The 21,200-nt window shown below is 46.1% G+C and overlaps 1 protein-coding gene and 1 pseudogene across 2 annotated transcripts; both read left to right on the forward strand.

The window, feature by feature from the left end:
* The first annotated feature begins 1,109 nt into the window (after positions 1-1,109).
* On the forward strand, positions 1,110-21,178 carry Pla2g12b (phospholipase A2 group XIIB). 2 transcript variants are annotated; one of them, XM_021174471.3, is made up of 4 exons: positions 1,110-1,479; positions 9,163-9,251; positions 14,733-14,898; positions 19,658-21,178. In XM_021174471.3, the coding sequence occupies exons 1-4, from the start codon at positions 1,119-1,121 to the stop codon at positions 19,774-19,776; spliced, it is 735 nt and encodes a 244-aa protein (XP_021030130.1). In that variant the 5' UTR covers positions 1,110-1,118; the 3' UTR covers positions 19,777-21,178. The 2 variants fall into 2 exon arrangements, with proteins under 2 accessions (XP_021030130.1, XP_021030129.1); XM_021174470.3 differs by having other exon boundaries at positions 1,112-1,479; positions 19,655-21,178.
* Positions 10,900-11,050, forward strand: LOC115032268 (U2 spliceosomal RNA; annotated as a pseudogene).
* Positions 21,179-21,200: the final 22 nt, after the last annotated feature.

Genomic DNA, 21,200 nt, shown 5'->3' on the forward strand with positions numbered 1-21,200 from the left:
GAGGCACTATTGAGTTGTGCCCCCCACCCCAGTTTTCCTTCCTTTTTGAAGAAGGAGTCCCATGGTTCTGTTCTGATATGATCTCATCAGTTATGGCCCTGGCCCAGCCTTGGGACCTAAGTAATGAAGTCATTTAATCTCTCCCTGATTTCTTATTTCTCAAATAAAAATATCAACCTTGCCTAACAAAATAGGTGTGAATGTGTGGAGGGAGGGAGGGAGGGAGGGAGGGAGGGAGGGAGGGAGGGAGGGAGGGAGGGAGGGAGAAACAAGAAGACAGGGAGACAGACACACATAGAGAGATAGACATAGAGAAACAGGAAGAAAGTCAGAGAGAGACAGGAAAGGAGAGATTGAGAAGAGACTAGTTCAGAATGTGTATGGTCGTTTCCCAGACTGGTGATTTTATAGGTATTTCTTCACATGGCCAAGAGCAAACTACGCTGAAAGTGACGCCCAAACCCTGGATTCCAGAGAGCAATCTCAAAGCTTGGAATCTCAAACAGGCTTTCTGATAGCAGCCTGGACTTTTATCTGCCTAAAAGGGGGTGGGAGGAAGGAATCACCGCTGGGGCCATCTTACAGTCTCAGGGGATCCCAGGATACAGCACTGAGTATAAACACATGCCCTGCAGATTCTCAGAAAGGTATTCCCTGGGAGGATAGTAGGACCTTTGCCAGATGGAAGAATTTGAGCTAGAGACACGGAGGGACCAAGGCAGAAACTGGGCTCAAAACCTGAACTCTCACCAAGGCACACTTGGATTTTAGCCCCTCATAATCTGACTGTTATTAGATTCACCTGTGGTGACGGTGACCCCAGTAGGGCTACCGGGGTCTCGCACACACCCTCATGGGCCTCCCCAGGACAGGTATAGAGGAGGAAGTAGTTCAGGGGTGTGGCTGAGATCTTGGGACGAGCTCTGCAGTAGAGAAACCTGAGGTGCCCAAGTGTGCTGGAGAATCCCAGGGCTCCCGTCCCGCCTCACAGAGCTAGCAGTCATCCCCCCAGCGCTTCGGGGTCCACTGGGAAGTCCCCTCTTGGGCCATCCTCATACAGCCCCTCCCACAGTTTCACCTTTGTCCTCTCTAATCACTCGGATCGGCTCCCAGCCTCCATGGCTGTGTTTAAAGTCCACCTCTGGGGAACACAGACTGACTGTACCGATAAGCCCGGACACGGGGTTGTGTATGTCCCCAGGGCTTCCTGGGACCCTGGCTGGGGTTGGGGACGAGAGCAGCCGCGAGGGTCTACTTGTGCGTGCAAGATGAAGCTGCTCTGCGGCTTCTTCCTCCTGTGGCTTGGCCTGGTAGGGAACCTGGCTCAGAGTGACCCCAGCCCCAAGGAAGAGGAGTCCTTCTCTGACTGGGGCCTGAGGCAGCTGCGGGGCAGCTTCGAGTCTGTCAACAGCTACGTGGATTCCTTCATGGAGCTGCTGGGAGGGAAGAATGGAGTCTGTCAGTACCGGTGTCGATATGGTGAGTAGATGCCTTCTCTGGGGTGGGGGTGGGGAGTGACAGCATGAGCAGCAAAGCAGGTCACATCTGTCCTACATCCAGTAGGCCAGGTCGCCAGGCATAGCAAAATCAGGTGTAGTGTCATCCGAAATGCAAGTAGGCAACTAAATCCTGTGAGGGGCCCCGAGTGAAGTCTGGGTTCTATATCTCCTGATAAAAGTGTGATTTATCGGAAACTCAGGCTCTGCTCAGCTTCCTGGGAACTTTCGCTGAGGCCTTTTAGGAGTTTGCTGGAGGCAGGTAAGGCCTTAAGGAATGGCAGAGAGGTTTGAGAGGGACCTCAGGGTCTCAGAGATGCTCCTAAGGGGAGAACGCTGAACCGCAGAATCTGCCCCGGGTCAAACAACTGCCTTCGCATCCCAAAAGCTTTGAAGGACTCTCCTCTCTGCCGCAGGCTTCTGCCTGCGATTTGCCTAGATTCTGCCAAGGGAGGGGTCCAGCCCTGCCTTAGTCACTGTTATCACTGAACTGACCTGCCTGCTGCCCGCCGGGGGTCCCAAGCTCTGCCACCCGAGAGCCAAACACCAGAGACACAACTGGGAACTGGAGTGGGCTCCCATGCCTACCTTGCTTGAGTTGGAAAGCCAGCTAGGGCAGGAGCTGGGGCTGAAGACAATTTCCCCTTCACCCTCTTGGGAAGAGATGGGAGCTGAGTATCGTGTTCCTACCCTACCCCCCAAAACGTTATGGTGTCAAATTCTGGGCGACTCAGCATCACGTTTACTCAAAGTTAGATGGATAAGCACAAGGCCGGGTCACCTCATTAAGCTCACCTAATATCCATCAAAGAGGCAGGAAAGTTAATGCCTGCCATTTGAATCAACACAAGTATTGTCAATATACCCAAGGTTTAGCAAACATCTAACAACAGGAGGACTTCTTGTAAAATGGTGAGCCCGATCTTGTTCTTACTTCTCTAGTAAAACAGCGTCAAAAGATTTCAGCAAATTTTGGTTGGGCAGCCTCTGACTGGGTGGGACCAGCGAGCTCCCCAACTGCTTATGGGAGGAATGTCTTGAGACTGTGATCCCAGCTACTGGAGAGACTGAGACAGGTCAGCCTGGCTACGCAGTGAGACCCTCAAGATCCTCTCTCAGCCCACTTCCTCCTAAAGGATGCTCTAAACACAAATCTTTAAATTTTTTAAAAAATCAACAAAAATAATAGTGGCTACTTATGGAGAAGCCTGGTGCTTTCATCCATGATGAAAAGGCTCAATGCATAGGCCACGCCTCCCACAGATGATCCTTTTATTTGTGGTGAGAGTGTTAAAAGTCTGTACTCTGGGGGTTTGAGATTGGGTTTCCTTTCTCACTGCACGTTTGCTAGAAATGATTTAAGGAAGGAAGGGGCTTATGTGGCGCGGGGTTTCAGAATGTCTCTGCCTATCATGGAAGGACGCTAAAGAAGCAACTGTGGGCAGTGGGAGCCTGAAGTGGAGCCTGCTTCACCAGGCAACATTGGCAAGCAGAGAGAGCTAGGCTGGGTGTTGCCTTCAAAGGCATGGCCCTGGACAGCTACTTCTGACACACAGGCCCCCTCTCTTAGAATTAATTCTTCAGCTTCCCAAAACAGTAGCATCAGCCAGAAAACTAGCATTCAAAACAAAATCCTGTGGGGAGTTGTGTGTGTGTGTGTCTAAATATACATAGACATGGAGGCCAGAGAAGGACATCTGTGTCTCAAATTATCACACTTCACCTTGATCCCTGAGACTGGCTCTCACTGAACTTGGAGCTAGGCTGGCAGTCAGAAGGTGTCAGCCATCCTGACTCTGGTGTGGTTTTTTTTGTTGTTGTTGTTTTTTTTTTTTTTTTAGATTTATTTATTATTTTCTGTATGTGAGCACACTGTCACTGTCTTGAGACACACCAGGAGAGAGCTCAGATCCCATTACAGATGGTTGTGAGTCAGCAGTGGTTGCTGGGAACTGAACTCAGGACCTCTGGAAGAGCAGTCAGTGCTCTTAACCACTGAGCCATCTCTCCAGGCCCCCTGTCTCTGTATTCATATAGCCTTGGGGTTGCAGGTGCAGGAGCAGTCATGCCCAGCTTTTTTACATAGAAGTTATTGATTTGACCTCAGGTCCTGATGCTGCGCATCAAGCATCCGTATTTACCCACTGAGGCATCTCCCCAGTCCCCATGGAGCATTTTAGGTTCAAACGATAGCAGAAATATGTAACACAAAATCATAGGTGTGATCATCAGTACAAAAAAATTACTAAAACTTATTCGTTCCATCAAAAATGGGCCCTTTGGCCAAGATCTCTCTTTCTCAGTTTCTCCTCCGCTCAGCCTTTCTGCTCTCCGTTTCTAGGAACCTGACTTTTCTTTCTTAGGTTCCACACTGGAGATCATACAGTACGGGTTTTTCTGATTTACCTCCCCCACCCCACCCCCAAGTGCATTGATTTCCAGTTCCAGGATGACAGGCTTTCCTCCTTCCTATGGTATAGCATCCCACAGTGCACACACGTTTTCTTTATCTACTCCCACATTGACAAGTGTTTGAGTTGTTTCTGTGTCACCATCAATGCTGCGATGAACAAGACAGGGTAGATGTTTTTTCCACAAGCTCAGCTTTGATGGATATATACCGGGAGTGGGATTGCTGGGCCATACAGCCATTCTGATTTTAGTTTTTAACTTTTCATGGAGGTATGAGCTCCCTTTGGCCATCCTAGCAAGTGTAAGGTGGTGTGCATCCCTTGTGGTCCCCACTTGTATTTCCCTGGAAACAGGGATGCACCTTTGCATGTGCACCCATCACTTGCTAGGCTTCTTCAAATTGATTTTTGGATGTATTTATTTTATTTTATTTTATTTTATTTTATTTTATTTTATTTTATTTTAGTGTGTGGGTGTTTTGCTTGCATGTATGGATATCATATGGGTGCCTGGTGCCCATGGAAGCCAGAAGAGAGCGATGAAATCCCTGGAACTGGAGTTATAACTAGTTGTGAGCTGCCACGTGGGTGCTGAGTCCCCTGTTTGGCTTCTTTTGAGAAACATCTTTTTGTTTTGGTTTAATTTTTTTGAGACAGGGTTTCTCTGTGTAGCCCTGGCTGCCCTGGAACTCATTCTGTAGACCAGGCTGCCCTCAAACTTAGAGATCTGCTTGCCTGCCTCTGCCTTCTGCACGCTGGAATTAAAGCATGGGCCACCACAGCCAGCGAGAAACATGGCTTGGCCATTCTAAAGTTGGGATTTTATTTATGCTATTGCTCCTGTCCGTGTTTTGGGTGCCAGCCCTTTCTTAGCTGCACAGTGTGCTAATACCTTCTCCGTCTCTCCGCTGCCTCTGGTCTGTCATGGCTCCTTTTTATCTTCAGAAGCTTCGCACTGCAGCAAATCTTCACTTTTTAAAATACTTTGAGACAGTGCCTCATAGGACCCAGGCGAGCTCCAAACTTTCTCTGTAGCCAAGGATGACCCTGAACTTCTGATCCTCCTGCATCCACCTCCTGGGTACTGAGATGATACACACAGGCCACCATGTCCAATTTACTCACATCCAGGGCTCAAATCCACAGCTGCATGTCATCAGGCACTCCACCCACTGAGCTACATACCAAGCCCTGTCATTTTTAATCTTTTTTTTTTTTTTTTTTTTGGTTTTTCGAGACAGGGTTTCTCTGTGTAGCCCTGGCTGTCCTGGCACTCACTTTGTAGACCAGGCTGGCCTCGAACTCAGAAATCCGCCTGCCTCTGCCTCCCGAGTGCTGGGATTAAAGGCGTGCGCCACCACGCCCGGCATTTTTAATCTTTTTAAGAGACATTTTTATCTGTCTGAAATGCCATAGAAAAACTTCGCATCCTTGTGTTTGCCTATTTTCCCAGCAAAGGACTTTTCTACAGCCTTCACTGGGTTCTCAGAAGCCTGTGGAAAGAAACAAACACCTGCAGAGTTAGGAGCCAACCTATTGCCTCAGTGCTAGGGTGAAGAATTTACCAGTTTGCTGAAGCAGACAGGGGGTGTGGTGGGGGTGGGGGCCAAGGATCTGGGACTTTTGATATTTAAACAGGATCAGGACCAATGAACTAGGAAGCAACTTACTCCTTTTTAGTGTTTGGCGTGAAAAGTCTATTCTGTTGATGGATGGATGTTATCTTGCTGCCTCCAAATCACCGTACTGCTCACTGGGGCATCCCTGGAGGTTGTCAGGCAAACGTGCACTGTGTCCTTGCAGGTACCTTTTGGAAAGCAGCTGGATGAGGGCAGCCTCACCCTCCATGGGAGACATTCAGATCCCTGATCTGTGATGTGCCCTTCTCTTCATCTTTACAGTAACAAAAATGAGAGAGGAGAAAGGTTGATCAAGAGGGTGGGGCCCGTGGCGGGAGGTGGCATTGCTGGGCATCTCTGCTAACTCTTCCCGGAACCTCCATCTCAATGTCTGTGTTTTATGGGGTTAACTTGTTTATGCTTTACATTTTATGGGCACAAATTTGCCAGTCTCTTTCTTTACAGCCCCTGACTTTTACATCTTGATTAGAAAAGCATCCTTGGTTTAAGATTGCAGCAATCTCCTGTGATTTCTTTCCCTGTGGAGACAGTCACAGCTAATACATACTAAATGAGTGTGGCTGTGCCCCAATAAAACTTCTTTATGGGCGCTAAAACTTGAATTTCATATAACTTTCACATGTCATAAAATATTATTCTTGTTTTGATTCCCGTCCCTGATCATTAAAATAGATGAAGCCCATTTGTAGTTAGCAGGCAACTACAAGTTATAAAAGTCTGGCAACGAGGGGAGTCACCATTTGCAAGCCAAGGAAACAGTTTCAAGTTCTCAACTGCACCAGGAAATAAATTTACATGTAAACATAGCATGTTGGGGATGCCCAGGCTCAGAGCATCAACACTATAAACAACAGCTGGAGTGTGTTATCTCTGCCTAAATTCAACTGTCTCCTCCACTAAAACTTAGGCTCCATGTCTCTCTCCCAAGCAGCTTCCTGAAGCGAATAACCCTGCAGCTCACCAGCATTGTGCGTAGGGCAGCCCAGTCATTCCATTATCCTTCAAACTGACTTTAGAAGTTTCTCATCTGTGGTTTCTTAAGTGCAAAAGACCAAGGGTAATTTGGGAAGCCATCAGTGTATGCAGCAATCACCTCCTGCAGTCACTAAAATGATGCTTTGGGTGGGGGTGGGAGAGCTGGAGGGATTGCCCAGTGGCTAAGAGCACAGGCTGTTCTTCCAGAGGTCCTGAGTTCAATTCCCAGCAGTTCACAATCATGTGTAACTCCAGTTCTCTTCTTGTCTCCAAGATCACCAGGCATGCATACGGTACATAGACCCACGTGCAGGCAAAGCACCCATACACACAAAATAATAAAAGGCAATTTAAAAGAAACTATAAAAAAGCATTGCCTGTGAATTCAGACATTAGTTTTATTTACGTTTTTCCTGATGTCTATAAAGGTAGCTGTGTGGAACGCTTATAGACGAGCAATCTGGAGAAGAGATAAAATTTCCCTCGTTTTATTTCCAGGAGACAACATTGAATTAAACCACATGGCTCCATTGTTTGTCCATGTGTGACTCATCTATTAATGTCAGACTATTCCCCAGTATCTGTCTGTCTGTCTGTCTGTCTCTCTCTCTCTCTCTCACACACACTCACACATACTTATACACACTCACATATACTCATTCATATTCACACACATGCTCACATACACTCACTCTCTCACACTCTCACACACACGCATTTACACTCACTCTCACTCACACATACTGACATACACTCACTCACACATACTCACACACACTCACTCTCTCACGCTCACACTCACACATTCTCACGCACTCATTTACACTCACTCTCTTTCACACACACTTCCATACATACACACACCCTCATACACACTCACTCACACTTTCTCCCACTCTCACACACACATTCACACACTCACACACATGATCACACACATACATGCTCACACACTCACATACAAACACTCACACACATGGTGAGATGATAATGGAAACCTTCAGAGACGGAGAACGTGAGGAGGTGATGGCGGGCAGATCCTAACGCTGCAGACCCTGGGGCTTGGGTCTGAGATAGGAATTTCAGACCCAGGTCAGGGTGTCTAGTGCTCAATACCAAGAGAGGTAACTGGTCCCTTAAGAATTGGGGTGCTGAGCCTGAACGACTATAGAAGGACGAGTTTCTTTCATTTCCATAGACATGTGTGTCTGCTGCATACATATTTTCTGAGAGTCCTTGAGTTGGTCTGGATTATTTAGGGTTCTAGAACTGGGAGCCAGTGCCGACCTGTAAGTGCTGACAGCACAAGCACAGACACTTGTTAGGAAGAGCTACGTTCAGATTCTGGCTGGAGTAGACGCTGAGCCTGGCAGTCCTTGCCTGTAACCCAGCCCTGTGGGGCAGAGACAGGCAGATGCCAGGCACCTCCCCCAACATGCATAACACACACACACACACACCCTCCACACACACACCACATTACACACACACACACCACACATAACCACATCACACACATTACACACATACACCACACCATACACATGCACACACACAGCACAAACATACCACACACCACATACATGTACATACATACCACCACACACCACACAAACACACATTTCACAGGCAAATACCTTACACATACCACATATATACCACACCACACACATAGCACACACACCACCACATACCACACATATCACACACATGCTTATACATGTGCACATACATATACCACACACATGTACATGCACATATATGCATTGCACATGCATGTACACAGAATACACTGCATATGCATGTACACACACACACATGAACTCATTCATATGCACAAAGAGATTTCAAAATCTCAACCCAATATTACAAGAAAGAAGCAAGATGCTTCCCATCTCCCTACAGTGATGAGGGTGAAGAATGGTCACCGGAATCATCCCCAGCTCCAGAACACCTCACACGCAGGAAATGAGCAGAACTCACCTGGTATTCAACTGTGGCCCAAGGAAAGCCAGGCTGAGCAGTAACTGTGGGTACCTAATCAGCCTGAGGCTTCACGGTCACAGCCAGAGTGTTGGCAGGATGGAGCATAGATCAGTGGCAGAGTGTGCGCTTACGGTATGCAAGGTCCTGGTACAGTTCTGGAACATTCACTGCCAAAAGCAATAGTTTCTCTGTACATAAGAACTGAGGTGGTGGGGAGATGGCTCAGCAGCAATTGAGAAGAACTTGTAAGGTACCTATGCCTGTCTGGATTTCCAGCTCTAAAAGTGTCCAAAACCTCTGCACTTGACAGACATCAGCATGTGCGCACAGAGCCACACATACACGGGATTAAAAACAAAGTAAGTAATTTTATTTTTAAATCGTGCGTGTGTCTGTGAGGTATGTGCATTTGAAGCATGCACATCTGGGGTCTGTACATGTAGTGCCCATGGGGGCCAGACGAGGGTGTTGGTGGCCTCACTCTGTCTGGAGGAGATATTCAATTTGCTACCTAGTCAATGGGAATATCTTATGGGAGACAGTGACATTTAAATGAAAAATAGAATATGCTTTAAGGAAATATTAATTTGATGAATAAGTGTCAAATGTTTGACTTCTAAATATTTCTTCCACTTTTTTCCTTCTTCCTGCCAGGAAAGGCGCCGATGCCCAGACCTGGTTACAAAGCCCAGGAGCCCAATGGTTGCAGTTCCTATTTCCTGGGTATCAAGGTACCAGGAAGTGTACGTATCACTAATATTGCCTTCTTCATTGATGCGTTTTTAAGTAAATAAGGGCAATCCAATGATAATCAGTGACAGAAGCGATCATTTATGGAATCTACTGGAACAGTGGGATTTGGAATTTTAAACTAGAATGGGGGAAGGGAGAGAATTTTCAGGAAAGATATTTGAGTTCATTTTCTCAAAGACTGCTGAGTTTCTGGTATCTGTGAACTTCAAAGTCACCATTGTAAGCATCAGCCAAGATTTATGGCATCAGGACACAACTTAAAGACGACTGGATGATGGCGGTTTACTTAAACTAGTAGTTCATTCCAGCGAGGGACTAGAGTGGCTGGTACTGGCCAGAAAGAACGGATTGCTATGTTGGCTGACTTCTGCAAGCAATAGCTTTGTGTTCAAAGGGTCATATCAACAACATTTGCAGTTTGGGCTGGAGAGATGGCTCAGTGGTTTAAGAGCACTGACTGCTCTGTCAGAGGTCCTGAGTTCAATTTTTAACAACCATGTGGTGGCTCACAACCATCTGTAATGGGATCTGATGTCCTCTTCTGGCGAGCAAGCTGATAGAGTGCTCATATCCATAAAATAAATAAATCTGAAAAAAAATGTTTGCAGTTTGACCCACTCGCTGCTTCCTGAGATCCATTAGCACATCACCAACCCCTTCTCAAACTGTCAGCCTCTCCTGGAAGCAGGCTGTGATTTGATCTCCTGGTAGATTTCTCGGACCCATCTGGGGTTTGTAGAGTGCTTGCCTTGCATGCACAAAGCTCTAAGTAGCATCCTGTAAACTAGGTGTAGTGGCACATGCCTGTAATCCCAGCACTCCAGAGGTTGAAACAGGAGGAACAAAAGCTCAAAGTCATCTTTGACTACACAGTGAAGTTGAGGCCAGCCTGGGCGACGTGAAACCCTGTCTCAGAAATTAGGAGGTTGGATTGGGTGATAGCTCAGTCAGCACGGTGCTTGCCTTGCAACCAAGAGGATCTGAGTTTGCTCCCCAGACCCCACATTAAGAAGCCTGGTCATCGTGGCACACACTTGTAATGCCAGCACTGTGTGGATGAAGACAGCCAGGTGCCAGAGGGAGCAAAGAATTTATTTGGAATGTTCCCGGCAAAAGATGCACCCTGACTCAAAAAAGCAAGAGAATTGGCCTCTGGGAAATAATAGCTGAGGTTGACCACTGGCCTCCACTCATAGGCTCCCATGGGTGCACATACTCATACAAGTACACACATGCACACCTGAGCATGCATGAACACACACACACAAGCACACCTGAGCATGCATGAACACACACACAAGCATACACATACATACACATACACACACAACCTGAGCGTGCATGAACATATATATAAGCACACCTGAGCATGCATGAACGCACATACACACAAGCACACACACTTACCCCCCACAAGCACACCTGAGCATGCATGAATACATACGCACATGCACGTGTGCTCATAGACACACACATACACACACAAATCATGCTTTTGACCTGCACTATAGAAGAGAGGTTTGATATAAAATGAAGCTAGAGGGACATCAGCTATAATATTGAGTTGTGTCGTGTGTGTGTGTGTGTGTGTGTGTGTGTGTGTCTATGAGCACACATGCATTTAGGAAGACAGAGGGCATTGCTTCTCGGCCTTTTGGCTAAGATCAAGTGAAGACAGAGGGCGACACTAGATATCTTCCTCATTTGCTCTCCACCTTACTTTTTCCCCGTGTGAGCGTGTGTACTTGTGCATGCTCATGCACACGCACGTGAGGAGTGTGTGCAGTCTAGGGGTCAATGCTGGATAATTTTCTCATTCATTCTCCACTTTTAAACTTTTTAAATTATATTTTTATTTGTTTTGAGTGTGGGGCCATGCATGCCACGGTGCATGTGGAGGTCAGAGGCAACTTGCAGGAGCTGTCTGCTTCCACTGTGTGGGTCCTGGTGTCCCGGGGACTGAACTCCAGTCTTCAGGCTTGGTGCCTTGCGCTTTTAGGACATGAAATATCTTGCCTACCCTCTGCCTGTTTCTTTGTTCCTTTGTTTCTTTGTTTGATTCTTTCTTTTCTTCTCTCTTTGTTTCTTTCTTCCTTTCTTTCTTCTTTCTTTATTCGTTGTTGATTTTGAGGTAGGGGTGTGTGTGTGTGTGTGTGTGTGTGTGTGAGGTGGGGGTCTCTCATTGTACCTGAAGCTCATCACTTGGCTAGGCCAGCTGGCCAATCAGCTTTAGGGAATCCATATGTCTCAACCTTTCCCCTGCACTGGGGGTTGATAGACAAGCTACCGTTCCTGGCTTTTATGTGTGCAGTGGGGGCCAGGACTCGGGTTCTCTGACTTATACAGCTGGCACTTTATCAACTGAGCCACTTCCTTCTTATTTCTTACCTAGAGCTTACCAATTTAGCTAGACTGCCTGGCTCACACACCTTGAGAATCCTCTTGTTCCTGTCGTCCCTGGATGGGCTGCACACAGCCAACCTTGTTATGGACTTGGAGAGTTAACTGTCAGGTCTTAATGGTTGCACAGCAAGTGTGTCACTCAGGCCCAGAATAGTGTGTTTTTTGAAGGTTTTTTTTTTTTTTTTTTTTTTTTAAGATTTGTTTATTTTTATGTATGGGTACACTGTAGCTGTCTTCAGACACACCAGAAGAGGGCATCAGATCCCATTACAGATGGTTGTGAGCCACCTCGTGGTTGCTGGGAATTGAACTCAGGACCTCTGGAAGAGCAGTCAGTGCTCTTAACCACCGAGCCATCGGTCCAACCTGGAAGTTTGTTTTTTTTTTTTTAATACATTTTTTTTCTTTTAAATTTTATTTTATGTGTTTGGATGGTTTTGTGTGTATGTTTTTGCTGTCAGGTATGTCTGTGCACTTCATGCCTGCAGTACTTCTGGAGGCCTGAAGAGGGCATCAGATCCTGGGATGGCTTCATAGATTGTTGTGAGACATCATATCAATGTTGATGCCAGGAAATCAGACTCAGGTCCTCTGGCAGAGCAGTCGGTGTTCCTAGCCTCTGAGCCACCTACCTTCCCAGGCCCCTGGATTATATTTTAATAATACAGTTACACCTCCATTTTTAGCTGATTTAAGAATTTCACTGGGCAGTAGTCTTCTAAGCAGCTCTAGGACCCTTGTTCTATCTGACCTGCTGCTAGCTTATTAATTACAATTTAATTCTGCACCAACTGCAGGAAGAGTCTCCATTCTTTAGGCAATTTCCATGCATCTGTCAGAAATACGCATTCACACACTGATTGGCTAGAAGAAGCTTGACTGCTATTGGCTGAACATGTTTTCTTAAGTATGTGAAATTGAATGTCTTGCCTCTTTCCATGCAGTGTTTTGGTAGTGATCACCACTCCACTTTGGTAATGGACAGTTGCTTTGTCATGGTATAATTTTAGTTTGGGGGCTGAGGCCAAGCAAAGTCCTTTTCCTTAGGCATTAGACAACCACAGCCTATGAAGACTTACAGTACCCAGCCTGTGCTGCATTGAATGAGCCGGGATGTCTTTAATAGAATGTTGTTGTTGTGTTGCTTAAGAGGACATTTTAAATTGTGAAAGTTCTTATTCTGCATCTGATGACCTTGGGTTAATAAGAGAACCCGGAGCCGGGCGTGGTGGCACACGCCTTTAATCCCAGCACTTGGGAGGCAGAGGCAGGCGGATTTCTGAGTTCAAGGCCAGCCTGGTCTACAAAGTGAGATCCAGGACATCCAGGGCTACACAGAGAAACCCTGTCTCGAAACACACACACACACACACACACACACACACACACACACACACACACAGAGAGAGAGAGAGAGAGAGAGAGAGAGAGAGAGAGAGAGACTGGAAAGCACTATTGAGAAGGGGCTCTACCACCACTGATGTCGCACTCCTCACACACGCCCTGAAAGCAGATTTGCTCCATCTCTCATCCACATCCCAGCCTCCAAAGCCAGGTGTGGAGGCAGGAGGATTCATTCAAGGCCATAATGAGTTTGAGGCTAGCCTGAGCTATATAAGAACCTGTCTGGAAAAACAATAAGCAAGAAATCAAGCCCATGTTATCAGGAAACTGCAAAGACATCTAAGATGTCCTCCCTAGTACTAACCTCACCTACTCTGTGATCTCATGCCCCATTGAGTGCACTAATGCAGCACTGAGGGCACCCATGCAGCACTAAGTGCACTCACACAGCACTGAGGGCACCCATGCAGCACTGAGGGCACTCATGCCCCATTGAGTGCACTAACGCAGCACTGAGGGCACTAACGCAGCACTGAGGGCACTCATGCAGCACTGAATGCACTCATGCAGCACTGAATGCACCCATGCAGCACTGAGTGCACCCATGCACCACTGAGTGCACTACTGAGTGTGCATCTATCCATGTTTTTGGTTTTTAAAACCATCTTTGTCTTGCTCTGTATTATGTGTTAACTCTAACTTGGAAGGCAAAGCTATTTATCAAGCTGGGCTTGGTGGTGCACATCTTTAATACCAGCACTCGGGAGGCAGAGGCAGGCGAATTTCTGAGTTCAAGGCCAGCCTGGTCTACAAAGTTTGTTCTAGGACAGCCAAGGCTACACAGAGAAACCCTGTCTCGAAAAACCAAAAAACAAAAAAAAGCTATTTATCAATTTGGCAAGTAAGTTTCATTTTGCGATGCCAAGGCTCAAATTTGGTGCCTCAGGTATAGCCAGTGAGCCAGATTCTAAGGCCCACAAAGCTTCTTCCATGTACATACGTGCTTGCACACATATATATGTGCGTACATTTCCTGCTAAAATCTTTGACACATTAAATAAATTGACTTGTTAATCTGATCATTCTCTTTTAGTGCTCTGATCTACTTTGATTTTATTTCATCTTCCTCCTCCTCCTTGCCCTCCTCCTCCTCATCCCTCCTCTTCTTCCACCTCCTCCTGTAAAGGCACAGTCTCATGTAGTCCAGGCTGGTCTCAAGCTTGAAATGTAGCCAAGGATAGCCTTTACCTTCTGGCTGTCCTGCCTCTGCCTGGGATGCAGGCATGTGCTGCCAGGCCTGGTCTTTGCAGTTCTGGGGATAAAACCTCACACACACTAGGCAGGCCCTTTCCTAGCTGAGCCACTTTCAATCTTTTACTTCAACAGACTCTTAGACCAATGTTAAGTTTTAACCAAGTTTAAATCTCCTGGTGCTCTGCCCTCTGGACTGTCCCGCTAATCTCTGTTTTGTATCACCACACATGGCTGTGGATTTGAAAATAACTAATATCACAAAAGGAAAGATGGAAAAATAGGCTACTGTCACTTAAGAAGCTAATAACAACATTAAAATCAGCATCCTGTGACTTGGAGCAGCTTCTCCTGAGTCCTTGGCATCTCTGAACTGATCTAGTACGTGGTACACACTAGTTCACAATGAGGTGGGCAGGGTTACCTCAGGTCCCCGTTCTTACGTGGCGCACTCTCCTGCTTCACTTTCCCAGATGGACCTGGGCATCCCAGCAATGACCAAGTGTTGCAACCAGCTGGATGTCTGCTACGACACCTGCGGTGCCAACAAATACCGCTGTGACGCGAAATTCCGATGGTGCCTCCACTCAATCTGCTCCGACCTCAAGCGGAGTCTGGGCTTTGTCTCCAACGTGGAAGGTAAGTCTCTTAAGGACACTTCCTGGTGACAGGGAGCCAGGGTCCCCTTGACTGGAGAGAGGGTTGGGGCTTGCAGGAAAGGTGGAGGGAGAGACTAGGCACTCTTCATGGAAGATCTTTGCTACCCATGAGCTGCTGGGACCCACCCTGCTGGGAAAGGCTGCAGCAGTGCTTCCCGGAGAATAAAAAAACCTGCCTTTTAAGACTGGAGAGAAAGATTCCATGCCCCTGCTTAAAATTTTTCCACTCAGTAGTCCTTCTATATAGGATCATGTGGTTTGGCTAACACTCTGTTTTCATAATTCGCGTTTAGTTTGGGCAGGAACTTTAGAAATTCTCTTCTGTGTGCACAGCTCTCTGTGTTCCTCCAGATCGCTGTTTGGAAGCACTGCCTAACCCCTCGGCTTCCAGCTCTGGCTTGGTTCTTTCTTTTTTTCCTAATTGACTGTTCAAAAGTTTTCATAGCTCTTTGTCGGACGCCAGAACATGATAACCTGGTGTTAATGTTCAAAGTTTCCAGATGGGAAAGGTTGAGACTCCAGCTCCTCTGAGCCACAGAGATAGCAACTGTGGGGACAGTCTTGGATGTGGTTCATAGAACAGTGTCTAGAAAATAGTCTTTGTGTGAATGTGTGAAGGATATAAAACATTAACTGGGCCTTGTAAAAGCAAGATCTTCTCTAACCTGTGGCCACAAAGGGTAGAAAGAGATGTCATTGATGTAGGCTTGGGTCAGGAAATGGTTCTAGGCCAATGTCCTATTGATTTTTTCTTCCTAAATATCTCATTGCTCTCTTACTGGCCAGGTTACTACAACATTCTGATTTTATGTTCCACCAACTGAGGGGCCATCCACTGGGACCAGCTCTATTTTAACATTGCCTATATCTAATGGCCTTTGCCTGCAGTTGAAGCCACTGAGCAGTTTGTCTTCTCTAGAGACTAGATACAAGTCCCAGAGCTCTGCATGCACAGCTCTGTCTAAGTCAGCCCTAGGCCAGCTCCTTAGCACCATTTCAGCCATCCTGATCTCCCTCTGGACTCCCACACTGAAATCTATCTGGGTTGAAGGCCCGGGCTTTCCACCCTAAAGTTCCATCTGTGAAGAACATTCTGAGAATGCGCTGGTGGCACTAAGACCATGTATTTGAGGCTGAGCAGTGGTGGTGCACGCCGTTAATCCCAGCACTTGGGAGGCAGAGGCAGGTGAATCTGAGTTCAAGGCCAGCCTGGTCTACAGAGCGATTTCCAGGACAGCCAAGGCTACACAGAGAAACCCTGTCTTGAAAAACCAAAACCAAAAAAGAAAAAAGAAAAAAAAAAGACAGTATATTTGAGATTTAATTTATGGATTATTTAACTCATTTAAGTACTAGTAATATGTCTGCAGAGTTATACAATCAGCCTCATGTTCATATCTTCCAAAGAAACCCCATAGCCATTTCCCTCAGACCCTCACCCCCACCCTCACCCTCACCCCTGCTCAGCCCAGCTGGGAAACTAATTTCCACCTCTATTGATTTGCCTCTTCTGGAATTTTTATACAGTGGAATCAAAATACTTGGGTTTCTGGGACCAATTTCCTTCAATTCTCTATGCTGAGGAACGTATCAGAAAGTTATTTCTCTTTAGTGCTGGAAACTTTGTACCCCTTCCCATACCATCTTCATCTGTCCATCAGGAGGAATTGGGGTTGGCTTCGGCATTAGTACTGCTACCATGAACACTGGCAGATGAGCATCTGCAGGAACCATGTTTGTGTGTGTGTGTGTATGTGTGTGTGTGCATATATAAATGAGAAATTGCTGGATTATATGGAACATGTGTTGAGCCGTTTGATAATCTTAGAAAATGTTTTTCTAAACAGCCACATCATTTTATATCCCCCAAGGCCCCAGATTCTTCACACCCTTGTCAACATTCATTATTGTTTTTGTTACAGACCCTAAGTATCCCCCTGATAACTGATGATGTTGGACACACACACACATATATGTATATATATATATATATATATATATATATATATACATATATATATATATATATACATATATATATATGTAGGACATATAAAGTATTTATCCAGGTTTATTGTCCCTTTTTAAATTTTTATTTTAGTCATTGAGTCAGGAGAACCTTTCTAATCCCTCATCAGACTTATGATTTACAAGTATACACACACACACACACACACACACACACACACACACCCTTACTCTTTGAGATAGGGTCTCTGTGTAGCCCAGAATGATGACAAACTTCCAGATCCTCCTGCCTCAGACTCTGGTCTGGGTTACTGGTGGACCCACAGCAGCTTCTACTGAGTGTTATTTATTTATTTTTTTTTGAGACCCAGAAAGCTTAAATTTTGATGAAGTGAAATCTGCTTTTTTTCATCAATGGTATTTTTTGCTGTTATGTGTAGTAAAGGCTTCACCAGCCCAAACCCTAAAGTACGTACTCATCTTTCCTTCTAAGACTTTGTGGTGTCCCCACCACCAGAGCACTGCAGTGGATCTGCAAGCTGAGATGTGCCCTGGAGTCTTGTTCTTTGTGAAGATCTCTCTGGACACTCCAGATTCCTGCCATTTCTATGGAATTTTAAGATCGGCTTCTTAATTTCTGCATTAAATGACAGCTGTCGTTCTCAGAGCTGTGGATGAATCTGTGGATAAATTCTAGCAAAATTATGTTTCCCAGTCCAAGCACACGAATGTCTTTCTTTTTGTTTGTATCTCTATTCATCCCCGCTCCCGGATCCCATGTGCTATCATTGTTGTAGCATAGGCCTTGCAGGGTTTTGGTTTGTTGTTTGTTTGTTTTAGTTTTTTTCCTTTGTAATATTATAGTAAATGGAACTATGTTCTTCATTTTCTTTTTTAAATTTTGCTTCATTTTTTGCAAGTGTGTTTATGTGGAGGTCAAGGGACAACTCTCTAGTGTTGATCTCCCCAGCGATCCTCCTGGCCCCGCCTCTCATCTTCTTATAGAGATGCTGAGATAACACCTCTAAGCCACTGAGTCCAGCTTCTGCTTTTGCTCTTGTTTACTAGAGACAGCATCTCACTGAATAGCCTTGGCTAGTCTGGGACTCACTACGTATTCTAGGCTGGCCTCAGACTCAGGGATCCTCCTGGCTTTGGCTCCAGCGCTGGGGTCAAAGGTGTGAGCCACCACTCCCGGCTCCAGCTTTTGTATACTTCTGATTGTGAGCCTAGCCTTGAAGCAGCTGAGCCATCTCTCCAGCCCCTAACTCCAGCTTTTGTATATGGGCTCCTGGGATCAAACTCAGGATGCATCAAGCTGGTGCAGCAAGTGCTGTCACCCATTGATCCCTTCCTCCTACCATTTTAATTGGCTTGGCAGGTGACTTATTGATACTGTGCAGAGAGATGATTGATTTCTGCCTATTGGTTTATTCTTCCATCTGGCTGAACTCATGTATTAGTTTTCAGTGCATAGCTTAGTCTTTCACACGATGCCATCAGCACGTCCTTTCCACTGGGATCTGAATGCCTTCATTTTGCTTGACTTTCCTGGCTAGAACCTTAAATACCCATGCAATGGAAGTGTTGTGACTATATATCCTTGTATATCTTCTTCCTGTTCTGTAGGGAAAAGGTGTCAGCTTAGCTCTGAGCATGAGTCCTGGCCCTGAGTCTTCCTAGGTGCTCCGTGTCAGGTGTAGAAGTCCTCCTCCTGTGTTGTTGAGTGTTTCTATCACGGAAATGTCTGCTGTATGTGGCGTGTGACTTTTATTTTATTGGTAGGGGATATGCTATACTGAGCTCAGTGTGTTAAACCAGCTTGAATCCTTAGGATAAGCCCTACTTGGTCATGGGTAGGAGTCTAATTGACTAGTGTCTGCTGAAGATGTTGCATTTAGTCATGAGAGATATCTATCAGTGGTTTTCTGTCTGTTTGATTTTATTATCAGAATACTGCTGACCACATACAACGGGGTAGATATAGTCCTAGGTTTTGGAAGCATTTAGAAGGGATTGCCATGAATGGTAAATATTTCTTGAAACCACACGGCAATGGATCTCTTTGGGAGATGCACTTTTTAGTGACTAGTCATCTGTTTTCATTTTCCATTTCATTGAGTCAGTTCAGTGGAGAACTTCTATTTCCTGCAGGTTGTTTAGACGTTCTGGCGTGTCCATGGTATCTGTTATACAAGTGAGCCAAAGTCTTTCCCTGCCTCATCTTCCCTCAGAGCCCCTTCACCCAAGGGACAGGAACCTTTCCATGAGTTCCCAGCCACCTTGTGGTTCCTGTCACCATGGTGTAGTATAGTTAGCTATTGTCCCATTTGTTCGCTTCATCTCTTGGTCCAAACTAGGAGGTCCTTGAGTTGGGATGATGTGTTTTGTCTGTTTAATCTCTGGTGCCCTGCTTATCTCTCATGCACATCTCCCTTCCATCAATAAATAACTGTGCACCCCATGGTTGATCAGGGAAACATGGCAGTATAGTCTAAACGAGTATTCTGAAATCACGATAGTGTGGGATTTCTAATGACTTTCTCCTGGAGGTGCCACAAAAGTGAGGTGCCAGCAAGCGTATCTGCTTTATTGGACTAGGGGGTGGAGCTTCTCTGAAAGTGCCTCACTTGAAGGTATGCTGTTCTTTTAACTCTATGCTCCCTGTCTCTGCCACCCCTCTGCTCATCACCCTGGAAATACCCTGCCTCACCCGCTCCTGGGGTGGTCTGTGCTGGGTCTTTACGTTTCTATTCATCTTTCTCAAGCAGCCTGTGATTCTCTGGCTGATACCGTGTTCAACACCGTGTGGACCTTGGGCTGCCGACCCTTTATGAACAGTCAGCGGGCAGCCTGCGTCTGTGCAGAGGAGGAGAAAGAAGAATTGTGAAGAGGAGGTGGCTCTTCCAGGCTTTGAGGCACATCGGGGCGGTTTCAGAGACGGCTGTGTGACAAGAGAGCCGCCCTTTCTTCAAACCCTTCGGAAACCACGAGCTGGGAAAGGGAAGCAGCAGGCCTTGTCCTTTGAGGAAAGTTAAGAAAAAGACACGCAGAGTCTGAAGACTGTTTGCTCTCCCCAGCCGAGAACCATGTGCCTGGAAATCGAGAACCATGTGCCTGGAAATTCAGTTCTTAGCGGAAGGACCGCTACAAGTAGATCCCGCTATTCCTAGATCTGGTCATGACAGTCATAAGCGAAATCTGGGGGAGCCCAAACATTTGGGACATAATGACTTTTCTCTGGCCCATGTTTCAGCTGCCAGTTGACACCTCACATTTAATAAAGCACACTTTTTAGAAAACTCTAAGAGAGATGAATGAATTCCATTCTCATCTATAGTTCTATCTCACTTAATGAGAGCAGAATCCGGGCCGGTAAGTAAGTTCTGCCCATGAGATTCCTCACTGGGGAGCAGAGGCTAGTTGATGAAGGTCAGATGGAATTGGGGCGCCTGAGCTTCCATTTCTCCCTCCAGCGGCCTGTCCCCATGGGTCCGCTCAGACTTCAAGCTCTGTGAGAGTCACTTGCAGATCTGAGATGCGTTGGGTTAGGGGTAGGAGGTATGCTTGGGAGTGACAGGGAGTGACAGGCCATCCCCTCAATTGTGGCTCTCAGCATTAGGAATACCTGTGGATCCATTAAACAAGGCCAGTCAAGACTCTGTGGGCGGTGCCCAGGCCACTTCTGATACTCTGCAGATGTTCTGTCGCCCCTAGCAGGCCACCAATGTAGACTATAATTAGCCAACAAAGTAACACCAGCCTGTTACTTGGATTCAGTTCAAGGCCTGCTGCTTTGTATAGCCTTTCTGAACACAGCCCACTCACTTTTATATTTGTATCTATTTGTTTAAAGCTGCTCTCACCCTGTCATGTCAGAGAGAGAGACAGAGACAGAGACACACAGGGAGAGACAGAGAGAGAGAGACAGAGAGAGAGACAGAGAGAAAGAGAGAGGTTATGATGAAGACTGAAAGGCCCCAATGTTTAAAACAGTTACCTTTGACTATTTATAGAGAAACATTGTTGATTTCTGACCAAAAATTCCCACTCCTTCTATTCCCTTCCTAATTTCATTAAGTTGAACCAGAATTGTCCATCATTCCTCATGGCAATTAAAGAGACCTCCCCCAAAAGAACCCCCCAAACCTGAACTGTTTGTTGCCGCCATTTTAGAAGTCGCCTGACTAGGAGTTAATTGGAGTATCAAGGAGCTGAATTCCACTGCAGATAACATTTTTCTTTATACTTTATGGTATTTATTTCAATAAAATTTATTGAGCACCTGCAAAGTAAGAGTATGATGTAATTGTA

Source organism: Mus caroli, unplaced genomic scaffold, assembly GCF_978045245.1.
Source record: "Mus caroli unplaced genomic scaffold, Mus_caroli_1 scaffold_9, whole genome shotgun sequence".
In the NCBI taxonomy this organism is placed as follows: Eukaryota; Metazoa; Chordata; class Mammalia; order Rodentia; family Muridae; genus Mus; species Mus caroli.

What these genes read in the sequence shown, in the direction of transcription:
- Pla2g12b (XM_021174470.3), top strand. Translation starts at nt 1,119, where the DNA reads ATGGCTGTGTTTAAAGTCCACCTCTGGGGAACACAGACTGACTGTACC. An exon ending in TCAGTACCGGTGTCGATATG is followed by an intron (nt 1,480 to 9,162) that starts GTGAGTAGATGC and finishes TCTTCCTGCCAG; the next exon opens with GAAAGGCGCCGATGCCCAGA. An exon ending in GTATCAAGGTACCAGGAAGT is followed by an intron (nt 9,252 to 14,732) that starts GTACGTATCACT and finishes TCACTTTCCCAG; the next exon opens with ATGGACCTGGGCATCCCAGC.